The sequence below is a fragment of the Denticeps clupeoides genome, chromosome 19, assembly GCF_900700375.1.
Source record: "Denticeps clupeoides chromosome 19, fDenClu1.1, whole genome shotgun sequence".
NCBI classification, from domain to species: Eukaryota; Metazoa; Chordata; class Actinopteri; order Clupeiformes; family Denticipitidae; genus Denticeps; species Denticeps clupeoides.
Window position 1 is genome coordinate 5695602 of NC_041725.1, and position 18061 is coordinate 5713662.

An 18061-nucleotide genomic window follows, 5' to 3' on the forward strand; every position below is an offset into this window, starting at 1 on the left:
ACTCCACTTGGTTTCCAAACCAGAGAACACGAATCGATATCCAATGAAAAAAAACCTTTAGCGCTCAGTTTTTGATGATCTCTGGTTGCGTGCAGTAAACGCTGCATGGCCTCACCAGAGAAAGACAGACACATGATCTGTACTGGATTGCTAATATACCTGCTAAACATGATTATTAACCTCCTTGTGTGTGATGGGAGCTTAATTTTGCTAGTTTGTAATTCTGTGTAATTTCAGCCCGGGTAAATGGGGAGGGTTGCATCAGGAAGGGTGTAAAATGAATCTTTGCGATTGGCAACCGCCAATGGAAGCATTCAAAACGAGTGTGTGGAGGAGCAGTCAAAAGCAGAGTGTGGTGGAGCAGTCCACGTGACCTAGCGGTTAAGGAAGCGGACCCGTAATCAGAATCCCAATCCGCCAAGGTGCCACTGAGCCACCGTCCCCACACACTGCTCCCCAGGAACCTGTCATGGCTGCCCACTGCTCACCAAGGGTGATGGTTAAATACAGAGGACACATTTCACTGTGTGCACTGTGTGCTGTGCTGCAGTGTATCACAATGACAATCAATTCACTTTAACACTTGACAGGACCTGTTGCACCCGATAAAAAAAAAAATTCATAACTTCACTAATACAGTTGTCCATGTTCTACAATGTTGCCATTTTAGTCACGATGAGATTTCACGAGACTCAAAAATTGTCCTGTAGTTCCTACATAAGCTGAGAATCTGTGCTTCAGGCTGGCATGGTGTAAGACCCTGATTCCCAGTTGGAAAATTGCAATTCCAGCTTATCATGCATTCATCTGCTCATTCACTTGAGTGAGAAAATAGAAAAAGATGGACAACGTCTCTAACAACACAGAGACAAGTTGGCTAGCCAGTTATCCATGCCGCAGAACAAAAAGTGTGCATGTTGTGTTCACCTGTTTAGAGCATGTCATTTATCACACAAGATTTTTAAAAATTTACATTTTTACTTGTTTCCCCATGGGCACATACAGGTTTGCTTGGCCATTTATTGGGCAATTTTTGAAACGTTCAATATTTTGTAACTTTACAAACTTTCTGTGAAGTGACATTTAAAATGCAATGCGAAGTGACAGACCCATAATTCTGTCTGACAGCACATGACGTCACCCATTCAAAATGGGATGTGAAAATATTTTCCAGACAAGGTGGGGAAAAGGTTTGAGAACCTCTGCTCTAAAACACAATTGTTTTTTCGTTAGACACGTCAGTCACTTTCCAGGTCCGGGTCGGTTTATCCAGGATCTCCAGGACTGGCTTCAGGCAGCACGTACAGATTAACAGCACCGACATCACCACATCATGTCCGAACAGGAATATAGACACAGGAGTACGTCAAGTACTGCTCCTGATCTCAGGAGTGTGAAGTTTGCAAGTTGAGCACAGGAATCCGGACTCCGGAGGACAAGAGAACCTCTAATCCGGCTCGAAGGACTTATTTTGGGGCAGCGGTGGCCTAGCGGTTAAGGAAGTGGCCCCGTAATCAGAAGGTTGCCAGTTCGAATCCCGAGCCACCAAGGTGCCCCTGAGCAAAGCACCGTCCCCACACACTGCTCCCCAGGCACCTGTCATGGCTGCCCACTGCTCACCAAGGGGGATGGTTAAAAGCAGAGGACACACTTCGTTGTGTCACTGTGTGCTGTGCTGCAAGTTTCTCTTGTTGTATTAGATTCCCATAGATTAAGTCTCACAAATATATTTTAATAAAAATATATGTACTTGTTTGTTATTGTTTGGTATTATATGTTTACGGTATTATTTCTAAATAAGTATGTCTTTGCTCGCTGGTCTTTGACCACGTGACTTTCTTTGTCTCACGACTTCTCTTTGTTCTCAAAGACATCTGCAATCAGGAATGTTCTCTGGATTAATGACACCTCATCCAGTCCAGGCTGATTGAATATCCCTACACACACACACACACACACACACACACCACAGCTAGCATTATCAGGGCGCTCCCTGCCTCCTGCATCTCTCCATTTGGTTGCATCAAGAGGCCCCCACTAATTGAACATCGATTGGTGGGCCCTTCCAATCTCGTTTGAATATCTAGTTTGTGTTAATTGAAGAATTAACTTGGGTGTATCTTTTCCCCGAAGCAGAAGAGACAGACACAGACAAATGCCTTGGCCTTCGGAGTTACACTAACATGTACAAAGCCAATACTTGGGCGCTTAGATGCATGTGCGCCGACGTCAAGGACTCTGGAAGCAACCTCCACTAATGCATGCATTTTTGTCCCAGTGGAATCTTAAAATATTCGCATCATTCATGTTTTTTTTTTTTCTCTTTTCATGGAGAATGAACGCCTGCACTAAAGTGTGTGGTGCAGTCGTAATGGCCTCACTCGAAAGTGCTTCTGAAAATGCGCGTTGTTTTGATTTAACTGGCGCTGTGGTCCTCCTATGGTAAGTTTGTGAGGGCGGTGGTAGATTTTAAAGTTGCACCGCCTGATTTCAGAGTCCCCCCACATCCTCTCCCCCGGCTTTCTGCTCATTAGAAATCCCTCCAGTCTCTCGTCTGCACCGCCCCTCTGCATCCCAACTCTGTCTTCCTCGCTGCCCGTCTGCCCAGGGCAAACTCCGTGCGCTCATGAGGTCGGATTTGCAAAAGTCTTGCAAAAGGTAAAAACGCTTTTGTCGAACCGGCGCATTTTATGGCAAGTGGAGTTTGTAATTACACCTCCGGTTCATTCCTATGGGCAACTCAACAAACCTGCATGTGGCATAGAGTGTGGCATACAGTTGAAATGTAAAAATTGCTTTCTTCCAGTAAATGCTTATTGATCGGCCATGTTTTGATGGAGAGGATGGAGGAGAACTGGGAACTAGGGTTGGTTCAAACATGCCAAGTTATTACAAACTTTGAAATCAAACTGTCAGGTTTTTTTTGGTTAAGGAATAGTTATAATTTGGTCATTTTGGTGGATGTGGGTTTTTCCATATTTATTTGAAATTCCCTTCATTAATAAGTGACCCCCACCCCAGAAATAAGACTGAGAAGATACGAGATGTTCTCATGAGAAGAATGGAAAAAGCCATTGGTTTGTAATGGTCGCTGTATTTGAGGGTGGTGTTCTCTTTTGCAGCAAAAATAACAACAACATTTGAGCAATATTTTCAACCGGCTTGAAACCAGCATGAGACACAGTGGTAGACAAAAGTGCCGTCAGTAGAACCCCCTTTTAAAAATGCTTGGGGGGAAAAAGTGCGGCTCTATGGTCTCTTCCTCCTGCCGCAACATTGATAAGAGGAGCAGCCTGTAATCAAAAAGAGTAAATCTGATATCATGATGGATGACAAATTCCCAAAGCAATCAGTCAGCCTGCCAGCGCCATTTGGCTCCATGCATCAAACTGCTCTGACGGTACCAAACCGTATCCTCATCCTGACCCCATAAAATACTAAACACACACACACCAACACGCAGGACAAGAGGAAAGAGAGAAGATTTTATACAGTAGGGTGATGCATTAAAGGAAAAACCTGAATAAATGAGCGGAGGAACTCATTTGCTGGGGGGCATTTTGCTGACGTGGTTCAGGTCCACTTGTCCCCTTAGAGTGAAAGGTCATTGTGGATCAATACAGAGTGATTGTGAGTGATCACCTTTATCTTATGATGAAACATTTCTATCCTGATGAGAGTGGAGTCTTCCAAGAAGAGGATGCCCCCCTCTACAGGGCATAAGCATCACTGACAGGCTGATGAGAACGACGCAAATTATGTAGATCATGTGACATTACCTTCAATTACCAAACCAACTATGAGGACACCTATGATGTCTTAACCCTGGAGGTCTAAGGGTCAGATGAAGGTCTGTAGTAAAGCTGTTGAACAGCCCAAAGTACGGCATCTCTTTACAACATGTAACTATGTTTCTCGTTGTCTCTTTTTTGTTAATAAGATTGTAGAATCGCGGACAAAACTGCAGAAATTACACGACACAGAAGCATTTCAACCAAAACAGTGCAAGGCAGAATATCATTTGGAAGAATGGTGTCCATCCTCCTGACTGACCGATACACCGATACACTGACGCTGTCCATGGGAGGAATACGTCTCACTTTTTTAACTTTTAATACCTAAGATCTGTATACCAGTCAGTTTAATGTTGCTTGACCCATAGAGCTATTCATCACACAAACTCAAATTATGGATATTTGCAATATTCCCAGCCTGCAAAATACTTTTGAATGCAGCTTTGTATCAGGATTGTTGTTAGAATAACAGTATTTTGTCCATTTGACGGTGTGGAGCATCGGGAGAGAAAAAAAAAGATAAGTCATTTATGTAGCTTAATGGGACACGACTGGATTTGTGACCTTTGCCCCCCTATTTTTTCTTATTCATGCATACTTTGATTTTTAAATGAAGTTGAGATCACCTGTACCACAGAACCGACAGATTATACTTCAGCATGTCATCTTTTTGTCCTGTAAATGACTGTGGTGTGTGTGTGTGTGTGTGTGTGTGTGTGTAGAGCAGTAGTTGCTATGGGGGCTGGTGCCCCCATCTGATGGGGTCTAATCCCCCCACTGATGAGGGTCTGGCAGGGCCTGCTGCAGGATTATGGGGGCAGAGAGGCAGCTCTCCAGGGGAACCTTGTAACAGAGAGGGCTGAGTGGAGGTGGGACCTGACTGTGTGTGTGTGTGTGTGTGTGTGGTGAATATTCAGCTGTATTCACCTCCTTTACTGCCACAGATGCCCTCGGAGTTGAAAAGCGTCACCAAAGTAAATCTTTGAATGCCAACAGAGTTCCCTTCTGTCGACTTTCCTCTTAGGTGTTAAAATGTGATGCAGCCACCTACAAGACGCTCTTGGGATATCACTGTGGAACAGGATGTGGGGACCGCTATGGTTGAGCCTTGAATGGATGAAATGTGATGCTGCTCTGTACAGGTGCGGAAGCATCATGTTCCTCCATTGTAAAAATAAAGTGAGATGTAGTGGTACATAAATGTGAATTCCCTTGGTACAAATACGTTAATATGAGTCCTTACATGCATCATATCTGTCAACACATTTTTTTTTTTTTTTTTGCAAAAAGCCCACTAACATTGTGTCCAACCTTGAAAGACCGGTCTGCTTAGGATGTTAAACACTCTCCTGCTCTCCCTCCTCCTCCTCTTCCTCCCCCTGCTTCTCTCTTTCACGAATTAAAAGCGCAGTCAGAGGGAAGAGGCTTAGTTAATTCTGATCAGATCGTCCTCCTCTTCCCCAGGCGACGGGTGCTCTGACAGACGAAGATGGGATCTGACAGTAAACAGCCACGCGGATGCCTCTCGCGTGATTGACACGCCGGCAGGTCGCCACGCACCCGCCCCGCACCTAATCCTGCCCTGTCAATTCTAATTGGAGAGGTGGAGCCCTGTGTCACCGGGGTGAGTGATTGGCAGAACCCCGGCTTTGCATAAATATGAACAGCAGATGAAGGCTGGGGTACCTGCACTATTACTAATAGAGACGTGTGTGTGTGCTTATGCTTAATACCCCCCCCCCCCCCCCCCCCACACACACACACACACACACTGTACAATACTGGATCCATTACTAACAAAAACATGGGATTGTAATACATTTACAATGGGATTCCAGGGAGGCTGGAATAGAAGCATCAGTATTATTAATACTAAAAATACTAATTCCTAATACTCAAACACACTCTCTATTGATTAGACCATTTCCTTCTTTCCCTCTGAGCTCTATGGTAAAGTGGCCGGCCAGATACATTAGGGACCCGTAGCCCCGGGGCTGAGGGGTGCTAAAAAGAAAAAGGCCCTCTGACACAGTCTGACCCCGATGGAATGTTAGAGTGACCCCAGGGCCGAACCATGCCTTATGTTTGTTGGAGATCAGATGGAGGAGCATGTCAGCGTGTGTCTATTATTTAATACACTGTCTCCGCTGTACTCATTGGTGTAGGAGCTTCATTTACATTTTACTTATTACTTATATCGGACCCGACATTTTGATTGGATGAGAGATGGTACTTTGAAAGTAAGAAAATGTTTCTCAATATCAAGTCCTCCAGTTAATTTCATGTTGGCACCTACACATACCCAGTGTCAGAAGGACACTGTGCCTGTAACTTTCACAATAAACTGTTCTTTAAACAAATCTTTTTAAGCAAAGTTGTGTTTTTATTTAAAGTTACAAAAATACCACATTTTATTAACAGGTACATAATTCAAAAACAAAAAAGAGAAAGAAAAAGAAAAGGGCCTGAAGAAAACATTTGTCAACATGTTCAGTACTTTGTAATATACCCCCTTTCAGTCTTTACTATTTGCTCATTCACATTTGCACAAAGCTTCTAATTCTATTCTTTTCATGTCGACATCCAACCGCTGATTTTCAATGTCACTTAGCTTTGGGGGAACTGTAAGGCAAGACTGATTCTGTGTGTTGGAGATTCTGTGTGTTTCTTTCCAGGAGATCAGAATTTTATCTGAATACATTCCTTTTCCTACAAAAGGATGTGTTTTTTCATTGGTTGCAACACAAGCCCAAAGGATGATCGATCCAACCCCTGTGCTTAATAGTTGAAGAGGTGTTCTTTTTTCCCCAATTTCTATTTCAAATTCATTTTTTCCTCCCAGCATGCCTTTGCACACTGTGGCCCAAAGGTTCACTTTATCAGTTCACAGAATTCACAGGTCCAAAATTCATCAGATGCATACAGTGGTTGTTGGAAAGGCTGAAAATGCTGAAAAGGAACATATTATATTCTATTCCATTCTTTTTTTCTGAACATCATCTTATGTTCACTTCACTATTCACAGTAACAGACATTTTAAGCAAGGCTGCTTAAGTTCAAGCCACTGTAGATAAATCAATGGTGATTGCAAAGAAAAAAAAAATCTCTATGACATTTATAATACAGAAAGTAGTTTTATTCCTCTGTCTCAGAATGCAACGATTTACATCTTAATGGAAAACAGTTAAATATTATAATGATTTAAATTACTTTAAATATTCTAAAAAAATCTAATTGAGCAATTGTCACATATTCTATTCAATTATTTTGATAAAATGCATTGTTAAAATGTAAGATGAATTTATGCTTCTTACAAAATGTAATCTGTCCAGAAATTGCCTCCTTGCAGTATTTGTGCACAATGTGCATTTCATATTCTAAAAGTGTACAAGCAGTCTCTGTATGTGTGTGTGTGAATTTTCATATACCTCGTGCTGCATGTGAGTGTGTAAAAGTGATTGACAGCTTTCGCTGCCCTGTGCCGTGGGTTTGTGGGGTCAGGACTGCGTTCGGTGGCTTCTGAGACGACCTTCAACCTTCATCTGCATACAGCACTTCATTAGTGCGCGCAGGTAGCAGAATAATGCTGAAATAAATTAATAACGCTGACATGGCCAAGGGAAAGGGGGGAGAGATATGTTTAATTTGCCCAGACACAGCACAGCAGAGAGCAAGTGTGAGGAGCCATACCAGTGGGAGTGCCAGGCATTATCTTAACTACCCGGCCTACAGAAGAAATAAAAGACAATTAGTCTAGAACACTGAACAATATTCCTTCTTTACCAGAAGCAGTGGATTTACAGTCTACTGTAAATCCAATTACAGCTTAAATTGTCTGATTAACTAAAACATGCCCATTAATTTTATAGAATTCCAGAATTTTAAAGAACTTTTTTCCCCATTTTTCTCCTCTTATGTCTTTCTCCTCCTCCTCCTTCGATCAGATGATGTCTGAGATGATGGGGAAATGGTGGCCTAGCAGGTAAGGAAGTGGATTTGTAATCCAAAAGTTGCAGGTTTAAATCTCAAACTGCCAACTGTCAAGTCCCCTTGAGGTACCATCCCCACACACATACAGAATGATGATGGGTTAAATGCAGAGGACAAATTTTGCTGTGTATCACAGTGACAAAGACAATCACTTTTCTCAATTCCTGACCAATACAGAATATTATTTAAAAGCCAGCAGACCTGAAGCTTTCTGGCTGAGTTAAGGAGATGTGTGTATGCAGTGTGTCAGAGCACATCACATCTAATGGTACAGAAACATGCATATATAACTATTGAGGAATCATCTAATATCAAACAATGTTGGAAACTGAGATTTTTCATGCAGGATTGACTCACACACAGGCCTGGAGAAATCCCAGAACATGATTTCTTGTGAGTCACAACTATTAGAAAACCCACCAGAACACATCAGAAGTGTTAATCCAGTCCTCGATGCAGAGGACACCTTGCACCTCTGCAGCCAGAGGAAGTGGATGGGCCCCGGTTACAGAAGAGCTCTGGCCGCCTGCTGTGCTCCAGAGGAAATTCTCAGGAAGATCGATGGTGGGGATTAGGGCTTGGCTTTGGGGCTCAAAGAGCGAGATCTTGGCCCAATCCTCTGGGATCCAGCAAGAGCTGTGAGGCTAACCCGGAACTGTCAAGAACATATGAAGGGCTTCCAAGCGAGAGGGACATTCACTTGAGGAGAAAAGTGAGTTACATGGTAGTGAAATAAAAGTAAGATAGAAAGAACAGTGTAGTCAACACTATGTCAGTTCAGACCAGGACAAGACAGAAACTTGGAGCACAGACCATCATCAACATCATCAACCATGTATACTTCTATTGACATAGTATGGTTATAGATCACCTCTGAAGGTTTCTTCTGGTAGCTCTTCATAGCAGCAGGTCCATTGATCAGATTTGGACATTTGAACTATTCTGTAGGCCAACTTGATGTTGATGGAATCCTGCTGAGAAGAGACTCGGAGCCATTAGAGAAGAGCGTTGAGATGAAGCGGTGGTCTGCAGCAATGCTTAGATAGGTGGCTCATGTCAAAGATACACCAGGACCTTTCCATAATGGAATATCATGACAGTTTTTTAGCTATTTATAAGAGTAAAGTCTTTGAAGAGTAAAGTCTTTGAAAATGTTGAAAGGAAAAGCTACAACAGAGTTGACCTTGAGGGGACGTTCGTTCCACCATCTAGGCACCAAGACAGAGAAAAGTATAGATGAATGTCTTCCTCGTACCTATAGCTGTGGTGGGACCAGACGAGCAGTACTGGAGGGTCGGAGAAAGCGAGGTACAGTGCGAGGTATAATACGGGCTGTGAGTTAGGATGGTGAAAGCCCATGTTTGTCTTTGTAGGCCAGCATCAGTATTTTGAATTTTGAATTGATGTGGGCAGCTACTGGGAGCCAGTGGAGGGAGTGTAGTACTGGGGTGGTGTGTGTCGTAGGATAACCCATGTAAGCAAATGCCCTCACCAAGTGATCTTGTGTAGAGGGAGAAAAGGAGATGACCGAGTACTGAGCCCTGAGGGACACCAGTGGAGAGTCTGCCTTAAGCAGATGTGGGTTGTTCATCAAGGTAGGAAGCAAGCCATTTCAATGCTGAGCCCTGAATTCTAAGTCTATTCAAGATGGACATGGAGAGGCTTATTGTTAACTGTGTCAAATGCTGCAGAGAGGTTGAGCAGAATAAGAACAGATGAGAGTTTTGCTCTCTTGCATGTAGCTTCTCAGAAACAGCCAGAAGTACAGCCAGAATGACCTGCTCTAAAGCCAGACTGGTTGGGATCTAGGAGGTTGTTCTGAGACAGATAAAGTGAAAGCTGATTGTAGACACAGTGTCCAAGGACTTTAGAAAGAAAAGAGAAGAGACACTGGTTGGTAGTTGTTGATGTCTGCAGGACTAGCGGTGGTTTCTTGAGGATTGGAAGAACCCTGCCAGCTTTAAAGACAGATGGTACATGACCAGATGTAATTGAACAATTTATGACGTGGAAGATTAAGGGGATAAGGTCAGGAGAGATTGTTTGAGTATTGTGGAGGGGATTGGGTCCAATAGACAGGTGGATGGACTGCTTGTAGATATGATCTGGATGACTTCATCTGATGTGAGTTTTGAATTGTTCTAGGGTAGTCGGCGAGTCTTCAGAGGGTGGAATTGTGGTTGTGGTGGTGGAGAAAGTCTGGCAGATTTGCTCAATCTTCCCCGTGAAGAAGTTGGCAAAATCTTCAGTGGTTAGGGAAGATGGAGTAGGGGGAGTTCGAAGGTTCAATGAGAATATGTTGTAGAGTTTTTGAGGGTTGTGGGCTTGAGCTTCCAGTTTTGCTCTGTAGATTTAGCAGAGGTGAGGTTAGTGGAGAAGTTTTTGGAGAAGAATGCAGATTGTCAGAGTCAAGCTGTGATTTCTTACAAACTGATGCATTGTGTATTTCGACCTCATTAAGAACCAGCATGATCTCTGGTTCTTCTATCGGACTGGGCAGGACAGGTGAGCCTTAACTGTCACTCACCAGTCTTCCTTCTTTGGACCACTTATGGCATATCCAGGCCACTGTTGCCACTGTAACAGTATAAAGAAGGTTATTCATTTTATGACTGATCGTAGTACATACATATAGGTACGAAGGTATATTCACTTTTTTTACTGTACTACATTTGCATTTGTGAACATTTAATTTAAAAATGTGGTCACCTGCCAATCATATAAATGATATTTAGAAGTTAATTAGAAGTTTTGCGGTTTGTAGGTTAGAAAAAAAAGAGCGAAAACTCCCTTTTAATTAAAGCCTTACAGGTCACACCCACTGTCTGAGTTACTAGGTGGAAGAGAAGTTGGCGGAGCTTTTAAAATTCATTAATTCGTTTATTTATTTTTATTCTACACGCCGTCGTTCTTGATCGGTCAACGCAGTCATTTGCTGCTCTGGTCCCCCAGGTGCACGCGAACTCCACGGCTGTATCCATGATTCATTTTTAAATGAACCTTTAAAAAAAAAAAAGAAACCTAAGCAGACCATGGGGAAATTATGTCTCGAGATGTCTCGAATTAAACAGCATAATTAATCATGCATTTTTTAAAAATCGTGTGCAGTTTCCTCACGTCTACTAATTCTTTTCCACGTCAGGAAATGCAATCGGCTCAGGTACAGAAGGAGTCTCATCTAGGCCCGTGTGTCGCTCGACCATTTGCTCTTTTCGGAGTTTGTAATTGCGCTCTTGTGCTTGTGGATGCTGAGCCTTCCTCCCGCTGCAGCTCTCAGGGGATTGAAACCAAGGGAGAGACACACTGTTGTAGTAAAACGTGAAGGAGAGTTTTTACCTATTACATTTTTAATTTACAGATTAATTTATTTGTTTCACACTGCAGGACTGGAGCACTGGTTAATTTGCTTGAATGTAACGAGACTTTATCATCTGTTCGTGAAAATAAAAATACACTGATAGTCAAAAGTTTAGATGGGCCTACTCTGTGGCGGTTATGGAAAATCCAAGAATCCAACGCAAGAAGCATATCTAGTATTTTATATATTGTATGTTGGATAAATCTTTATGAGTCACCTCTTTTTACCTTTATGGCTGCTTTGTTCATTATTGTCATCAAATAATGAACGCTCGCTTGATGAGATGCTCATTAACAGTCGATGATAAGAGAGCGTTCAGCATAAACCTTCAGGACCATCCCCGTTGTCCATTTTGAGGTGGTGGAGAGAAGACAAGCGTGTGAAATGCTGCCATCACAGCAAAAGCTACTTGATTTTCAATATTCAACCTTGTTTGCTATTTTTAAGTTTATGACATAACCTTAAGTCCTCAAAAAGTTATTTCATATTCTTGTGTCTTCAGTTTTGTTCCATAATGTAAAAATGCAAGACCCATAAATGAGTAGGTGCGTCCAAACTTTTGACGGGTAGTGTTAAAATTGATAAAATTGATAAAATTCTATGCATATTATGGGAATGCACCCTCAATTTTAACCACACATTCACATTAACAATGCCAGCTCTGCCATGGCAAGGGATTAATTCTATTAATTAATTCTCCACAGCGACTCAACCAGTCTGGTTGTCTGTGTAATTGACATGGCAAAAGTTTTTTATGCAGCATGCCCTTCCTGACACACCCCTCCTCATTTGCCTGGCACCAAGACATACACTATCCCCAGTGGATAGGTTAAATACTCTAATTTATTAGAGCAAAAATACAGTGGTCTGAAGAAAAAAGAGAGTGATAGAAAAAGGGGAAAAAGGAAAAGATAAATGTGAAAAGGGATGGGAAAACACTGCGCTAAACAATAGAATGATTTGGTGCATATCCAGTGTGCACTGAATTTTCTGAATGTTCAGTCTTGCTCCAATTAGACATGACCATCCCCAGCAAATCACTGAAATAGCACAGCAGACTGATCAGCACCAAATGGCTGCACCAAATGACAGTATAAAATACACCACATTTTGCAAAACCATGTGATTAATTACATATGCCATAATGGACAGTTCAATATATGTTTATTATATTTCCAAGCCAAAAGTGTAGCATAAGTTGAATTAAATGTTTCTATAAAATAAAACAACTTAAATCACGTCCCGTGTCTGTCCCCAATTAACAAGACTATACATACTGGTAGAGCAACCTCTTTTTCTTTTTTTTTTTTTTTTGGCTAAAGCCAGGAGGACTTAAAACTGTACATTGCAGAGCTGCACCAAAGATGAGGCCCTGTTCCTTGATTAGATTTAAACTAATTTAGTTTCAGCATAGTGATAAGCCATAAATACTGAATGATTACATTATGGCCTCGATTAAATTACAGAATACTGGGTTGTAGTTATGTATTGGCAGTTCCAATCTTCCAATTGATGCCCTCATTAAGGAGGAGAAGGTAACTAAGCGCCCATTAACGTGTGGCCCCAGTCCAGCCATACGGATCATCTTGGTTTCACGTGTCAATAACCTGCTGTGCCTTCAACAGGCGCTGCCATCAATCCAGGCTTCGGTGGCCTACTGAAATACCACAGCGACCCAGACAATCAATACCCACCTCGGGGCAAATAAGTGCTCCCAAAATTATCAATGAGAGTGATCGGAGCCGGGCGGTATTGAGATGAGCACTCCCACCTGTAGAGAGCGGGGAGCATCTGAATTCAATAGGCGCGGCTGCAGCGTGACTGAGCAGCCGTACGTGCCCCGACTGATCATAAGTTTTATCAACTCCGGCGGAAAACTTTCCCTTCGAGTTCCCACTTATGTTGCATGCCAAAAAAAAAAAAAAAAAGAGGTCACTGCAGACATCAAAGAGCTGTCTTTACTACAGAGCAAATGTCTTTTTTGTTGTATATTAAATTGCTTTTAATCTCTGCATGTGTAACTGTGAAGGTGAGTTGATCCTCCTGCTTTTTTTTTTTTTTATTTCACCAGAAATAATGTGCTACGTACTCAACTTCTTGTGAATACCGAAAAGGAGTCTGCTAACGACCATTTGACAGGTTACAGACACCAGGGATGAAGCTGGCCAATTTGATAAGAAAGAGTTTGAAAGCCTCAGATTATGGACCAAGGCTGCCGCCCTGTGGTGGACATGAGCGACATCAGGTTACCTGCAGGGCGTTTTCAAGGGTGTTGCAATGTGGAAACATTCAGAAGTTTAAGGTGATTCAGAAGAAAAAAAACATAAATACAGAGTTTAAATGGCAAAAAAAATTAATAATTAATAATGACTGACCAAGTTTGTAGTTGAACCCACTTCTGCTGATACTGTATTAGTGTGTATTTGTCTAGTTTTTTTGCTTCTTTAATCTGTGCAGCTGTTTTCAGTTTTACTAAAGATCATGGAAAATTATGTCATTAACAGCCATCTCGAGCTAAATCATGAACAATGTCTGGACTGGAGTTTGAACCCATTTAATGTCTTATTAATTTGCTTCATTTTGCTTCACAATGTTTTTCTATAAAAAATATTTAAATATTCAAGAGAGAGGGTCATTTCTAAATGACCCTAAACATTTGAACTTTTGTGTAGTTGGACACACCCAGCAATAGGCTGGTGCCCCATCCTGGGTTATGGTGTCATTTCTCTGGCTGTTTCGACCAGAATTCTTACAACAGCTGATTTTTCTTACCACAGCTGGTCACCTCCACATTTCAGAGGCTGCTGTGGTACATCTGGCCTGATCCACCCAACAACGGGGAGGATATCGCATCACACGTGGCCGCTGGCGCCTTAAAAGTCAGAGATCAAAGTTCACACATCTTCAGCACGTTGGGTTGCCCTTTCCCGCTGTGATCAGATGCTCATTTATTGAGGCACCAAAATCAAGAGAGACGGGGCAAAGGCCATCAGAATCGATTCTCCTTGCGCTGACTCGATGAAAAGGTCAATCTGGGTCATCGTGAAATGGCACTTGTTTGTCTGCCCGGGCCCAGGGAAGCTGGAGCCTCCCTTTCATGTTTCATGCAACAACAGTTCAAATGAAAGTGCACCGTCACAATGTCACAACCGGTAGCATCTCCAGGCACAGAAGTGACAAAAAAGAAAAAAAATTAGTTGATAGATGGATCCTATAAACATAATAGAAATGTCACGAATAGAAGGCCAAGATTGTGACTGAAGAAATAATACAACCAAATAACTTTGTCACCTCCTCTCCAAAATTTATACATCATTTATACATCACACACGTGCTTTTATTTGAAGCCACACACACTTTCAATCACATAAGGAAAGTTCTCATCAATAAAGAATATAATGTAAAGGAATAGTCTCTCCCCATGTTGCAGTGGGTGTCCTCCGGGATCTCCAGTTTCCTCCCACAGTCCAAAGGCATTTACACAAGGTGGATTGGATCTGAATTGACCGTAGGTGTAAGTCTGTGAGTGAATGGTGTGTGTGTGTGTGTGTGTGTGTACTCTGCAGTCAGTGTCCCGGAACAGGCTCCACCAGCCACGCCCCTGTCTGTGCTAATTGGAAACAGACCCTGTGACATCATCGGGAGCTACTTCTGCGACGCTAAATGCTTCCACAGGACAAGCTTACACGACTTCAGGTATTAAAAGGTAAAACTCGATGTTACAGGAAAAAACAAACCGGAGGCAGATTTTACAAGATTGATTTATTAACTATAATACAGCTCACTTACATAAGGCCTGATCTCTTACACACTGTTCCCACTGAGACTAATTTTCATACTTGTAGCAAATAATGACATGATTTTTGCAATGCATCTTTTACTTCATTTCATCTTTTTTTTTTTTTTTTTTTTTAAATACTGAGAGTGGTGGACCCCTCTCCCTGAATTGGGTTTGAATCATGCACTACATTGTTGGCCTTAACACCATTCACAAAAATTGTTAAAAAATGGTCTGTATCTTTTTTTATTATTATTATTATTAAAATAAAACATAAAAAGAAACCTTTTTTTTTTTCTATCACCATTCACTAAAGGGCAAAGTGTTAGACCCCCTAACAACCGTTTACAAATAAACAACCAGCTGAATATAGTTTTGCTTGTTTCTCATTTAACTTAACAATCTGTCACCATTGCAAAAATAAGGGAACAAAGTGATGCAGCCACATACGATCGCAGAACCAAAGTCACATTTTAATACAAGTGTTTTCCATGTTGTAGCATTTCTGTCCGTCTCCCCCACCCTTTGTTGCACAGTCTTTGGCTGCGGCTCACAGTCTTTCTTTTTATTTCTTTTTTTTCCAATATTAACACATTGATATAGACAGAGAATGCAACAAATATGGCATTCAAAATGCAAAAAGTACCAAAAGGAGAACCGCCACGGTTCTCCCTCCGTTTTTCCCAAAACATACCACACTCAGATGTGCTCTCACAGAGGAACATCAAACCGAGTACAGAAAGGGAGGGGACCGCGGAACAGGCAAGTCAATTCTTCTGACCATTAACTATCGGCCAATCAGAGCTCAACAATGGCGCTGATTGACAGGAGGAAGCCGGGGAGTAAGAGCAGTCGCCTGACACTGATTGGCCAGGAATGGTTTTGTTGTAAAAGCGAGTGTCTGAAGGAGCAGGGAGAGAAGTGAGAGGGGTGGAGCTTATATTTCATCTCTCTGACCCTTAACAGGTCACGCTTTCAATTATAATCCGTAGAACAAGATTAAGATGAACAAATCAACTGTGCCATGATCCCACTACGCAAACGTTAACATTCCCACAGCAGAAGAGCGGTATTTTCACTAAATCATCGTTCTCTACGTTTCCTACTCCAACTTCCTTCTGTGTCTTTGCTCTCCCCGCAGAGCAGAAGCTGGCGAAGTCGGAGAAGAGGAGCTGACTGACTCAAAGAGGAAAAATAAAATCCTTTCTGGCGGCAGAGACCTCATCTCACATCAACAACAGAAAAAAAAAAAAAAAAACCCCACACCCACTTCAGCCTGATTCTTCGCATCTGACAACCAATCAGAGAGGCTGCAGAGCTCCCAACACACGGTGACCTTCCCCAAACATCTTCTCTTATCAGCTCCTGGTCGTGCTCTCAGACAAATATCCCTCGGGCGGAGCAATTTATAACGACGCGGCCTAATGCTTTTAAGTTCATCTGGCATCTTAATTACAAGGCGGCACCAACCCCATTAAGATAAACGGGACGGCTCGAGGTAGCCATCCTACTCTATCACTTCTCTCCACGCTTCGCATGTCAGCCACGTGCAACCAGCAGCACGCTGCCCTCCGTCGTCCCTAAAAGCGCTCCTCCTTCCCAATGTGCCCTCCTCCTGTCAAAAGACACGAATCCCATTTAAGCAGGAAGCACAGAAAAGGCTGGAAGCTGAGGTGGCCATCAGAAATGGGCGGGACTTCCCTTGAGCTGAGAGAATACCGGCAGGGAATCAGGAAGTCGCCTGGTCCATAGTGGAGGCGAGGAGGACGGTGGAAAGGTTTATGAAGACATTCTGAACTTTATATATATATATATGTATGTATATCTAAAAAAATGTTACAGCTTCGTTCTGGAGGCTCTGGCACACTACAGTCGAAAATATTAAAAGAGGAATGCAGGGTGGCAGAAGAATCATTTTTCAAATCCCATGATGCTGTGCGTGAGGCGTGAGCCAAGATCTCAGTAGAACGGATCCAGTTTGTCATGATTTTCTTTGCTCCATCTTCTCTGTTGGTTCGGAGAAGAGGCGAGGAACCTGGTGGTGACAGTTGCCATAACAACCAAAAAGTGGCTTTTTTTTCTATTTTTAAAACAAAACTCCAAGGAGCAGTGGTCAAAAAAAAAAAAAAAAAGGAACAATAGTGACTGTAGTGGTCTTCTTCATGACCAGGGGACACTCTACCTTCACCTATGTTCGCGTAGGGTGTGGTTGGGTGGGTAGTGAGACCGTGGGACTGTGGTCACCACTAACTTGACAAAAACAACAATAAAAAAAAAATGGGGTAAACGTCAACCTGCAGTTCCGCTTCGACCCTCCTTCAGTCACCTTTGTATGGGGGTGCACTGCACTTAAACCCCACATAGTCACTCTGCCTGCTAGAGGTGGAGGGTTTTGGAGGGGAGGTGTGTGTGTGTGTGTGTCACTCTCTGAAGAAGTATAGGAAGAAGTGATGAGGAGAAAGCTGCAGCGGAAAGTTCTGCTGTTGGCATAAATCTCGGCACAGGAAGGACAAAGTGTTGTTAAAGTGGCTCAAACAGTCAAAAAATCTCTTGCTTCTCTTTGACTCAATCTGGCAAAAATCCCTCTAGTCTATCTACGTTCTCTCCACATCTCCCAGCGTCTCCCAGTCAGTCCTTCTCTCTCTCTCTCTCATTCACAGCGTTTGTTGCTCGGCCGGTGGGTGGTGCATCGGGGGCAGCAGGCTCTGGATGGGGGACTGAGGTGTGGGAGGTGGGGAGTGGGGAGGAGACTGCTGCTGCTGCTGAGGCGGTGCAAACGGCGGGATGACCGGCGGGGTGAGCGGCTGGTAGCAGGAGAAGGCGGGGCCTATGCTGTGGTGGGCGGGGCCGGCAGCAGACGAGGCGAGCGATAACGTGGCAGTGGGGGAGCCCGGTAAGCCGGCCAGGCCGCTGGGGGTGTCCACGAAGGGTTGACTGTAGAAGAAGTAAGCACACTGGTGGATTAAGCTCTCGATGATTGTCTGGTAGGAGCGCGTGGCCGTCAGCGCATCCATGGTGGTGAAGTCTGGACGCATGAGCGTTGGCCAGAAACAGATGGAGAGGTTCTCGCTGGTCATTAGGTTCAGCCGGTTATTCAGGCTGACCCTGAAAGACACACAAAAAAAAATTCAAATCAGTCAC

At 43.0% G+C, this 18061-nt stretch overlaps 1 protein-coding gene across 1 annotated transcript in view; it reads right to left on the reverse strand.

Moving 5' to 3' along the window:
- Window positions 1–14889: 14889 nt before the first annotated feature.
- arhgap35a (Rho GTPase activating protein 35a) overlaps window positions 14890–18061 on the reverse strand; it is a 58315-nt gene continuing 55143 nt past the window's right edge. Inside the window, exon 7 of the mRNA XM_028961932.1 lies at window positions 14890–18025. Coding sequence (XP_028817765.1) covers window positions 17575–18025 — 451 coding nt within the window. The 3' untranslated portion in view covers window positions 14890–17574. The remainder of the gene's footprint in view (window positions 18026–18061) is intronic.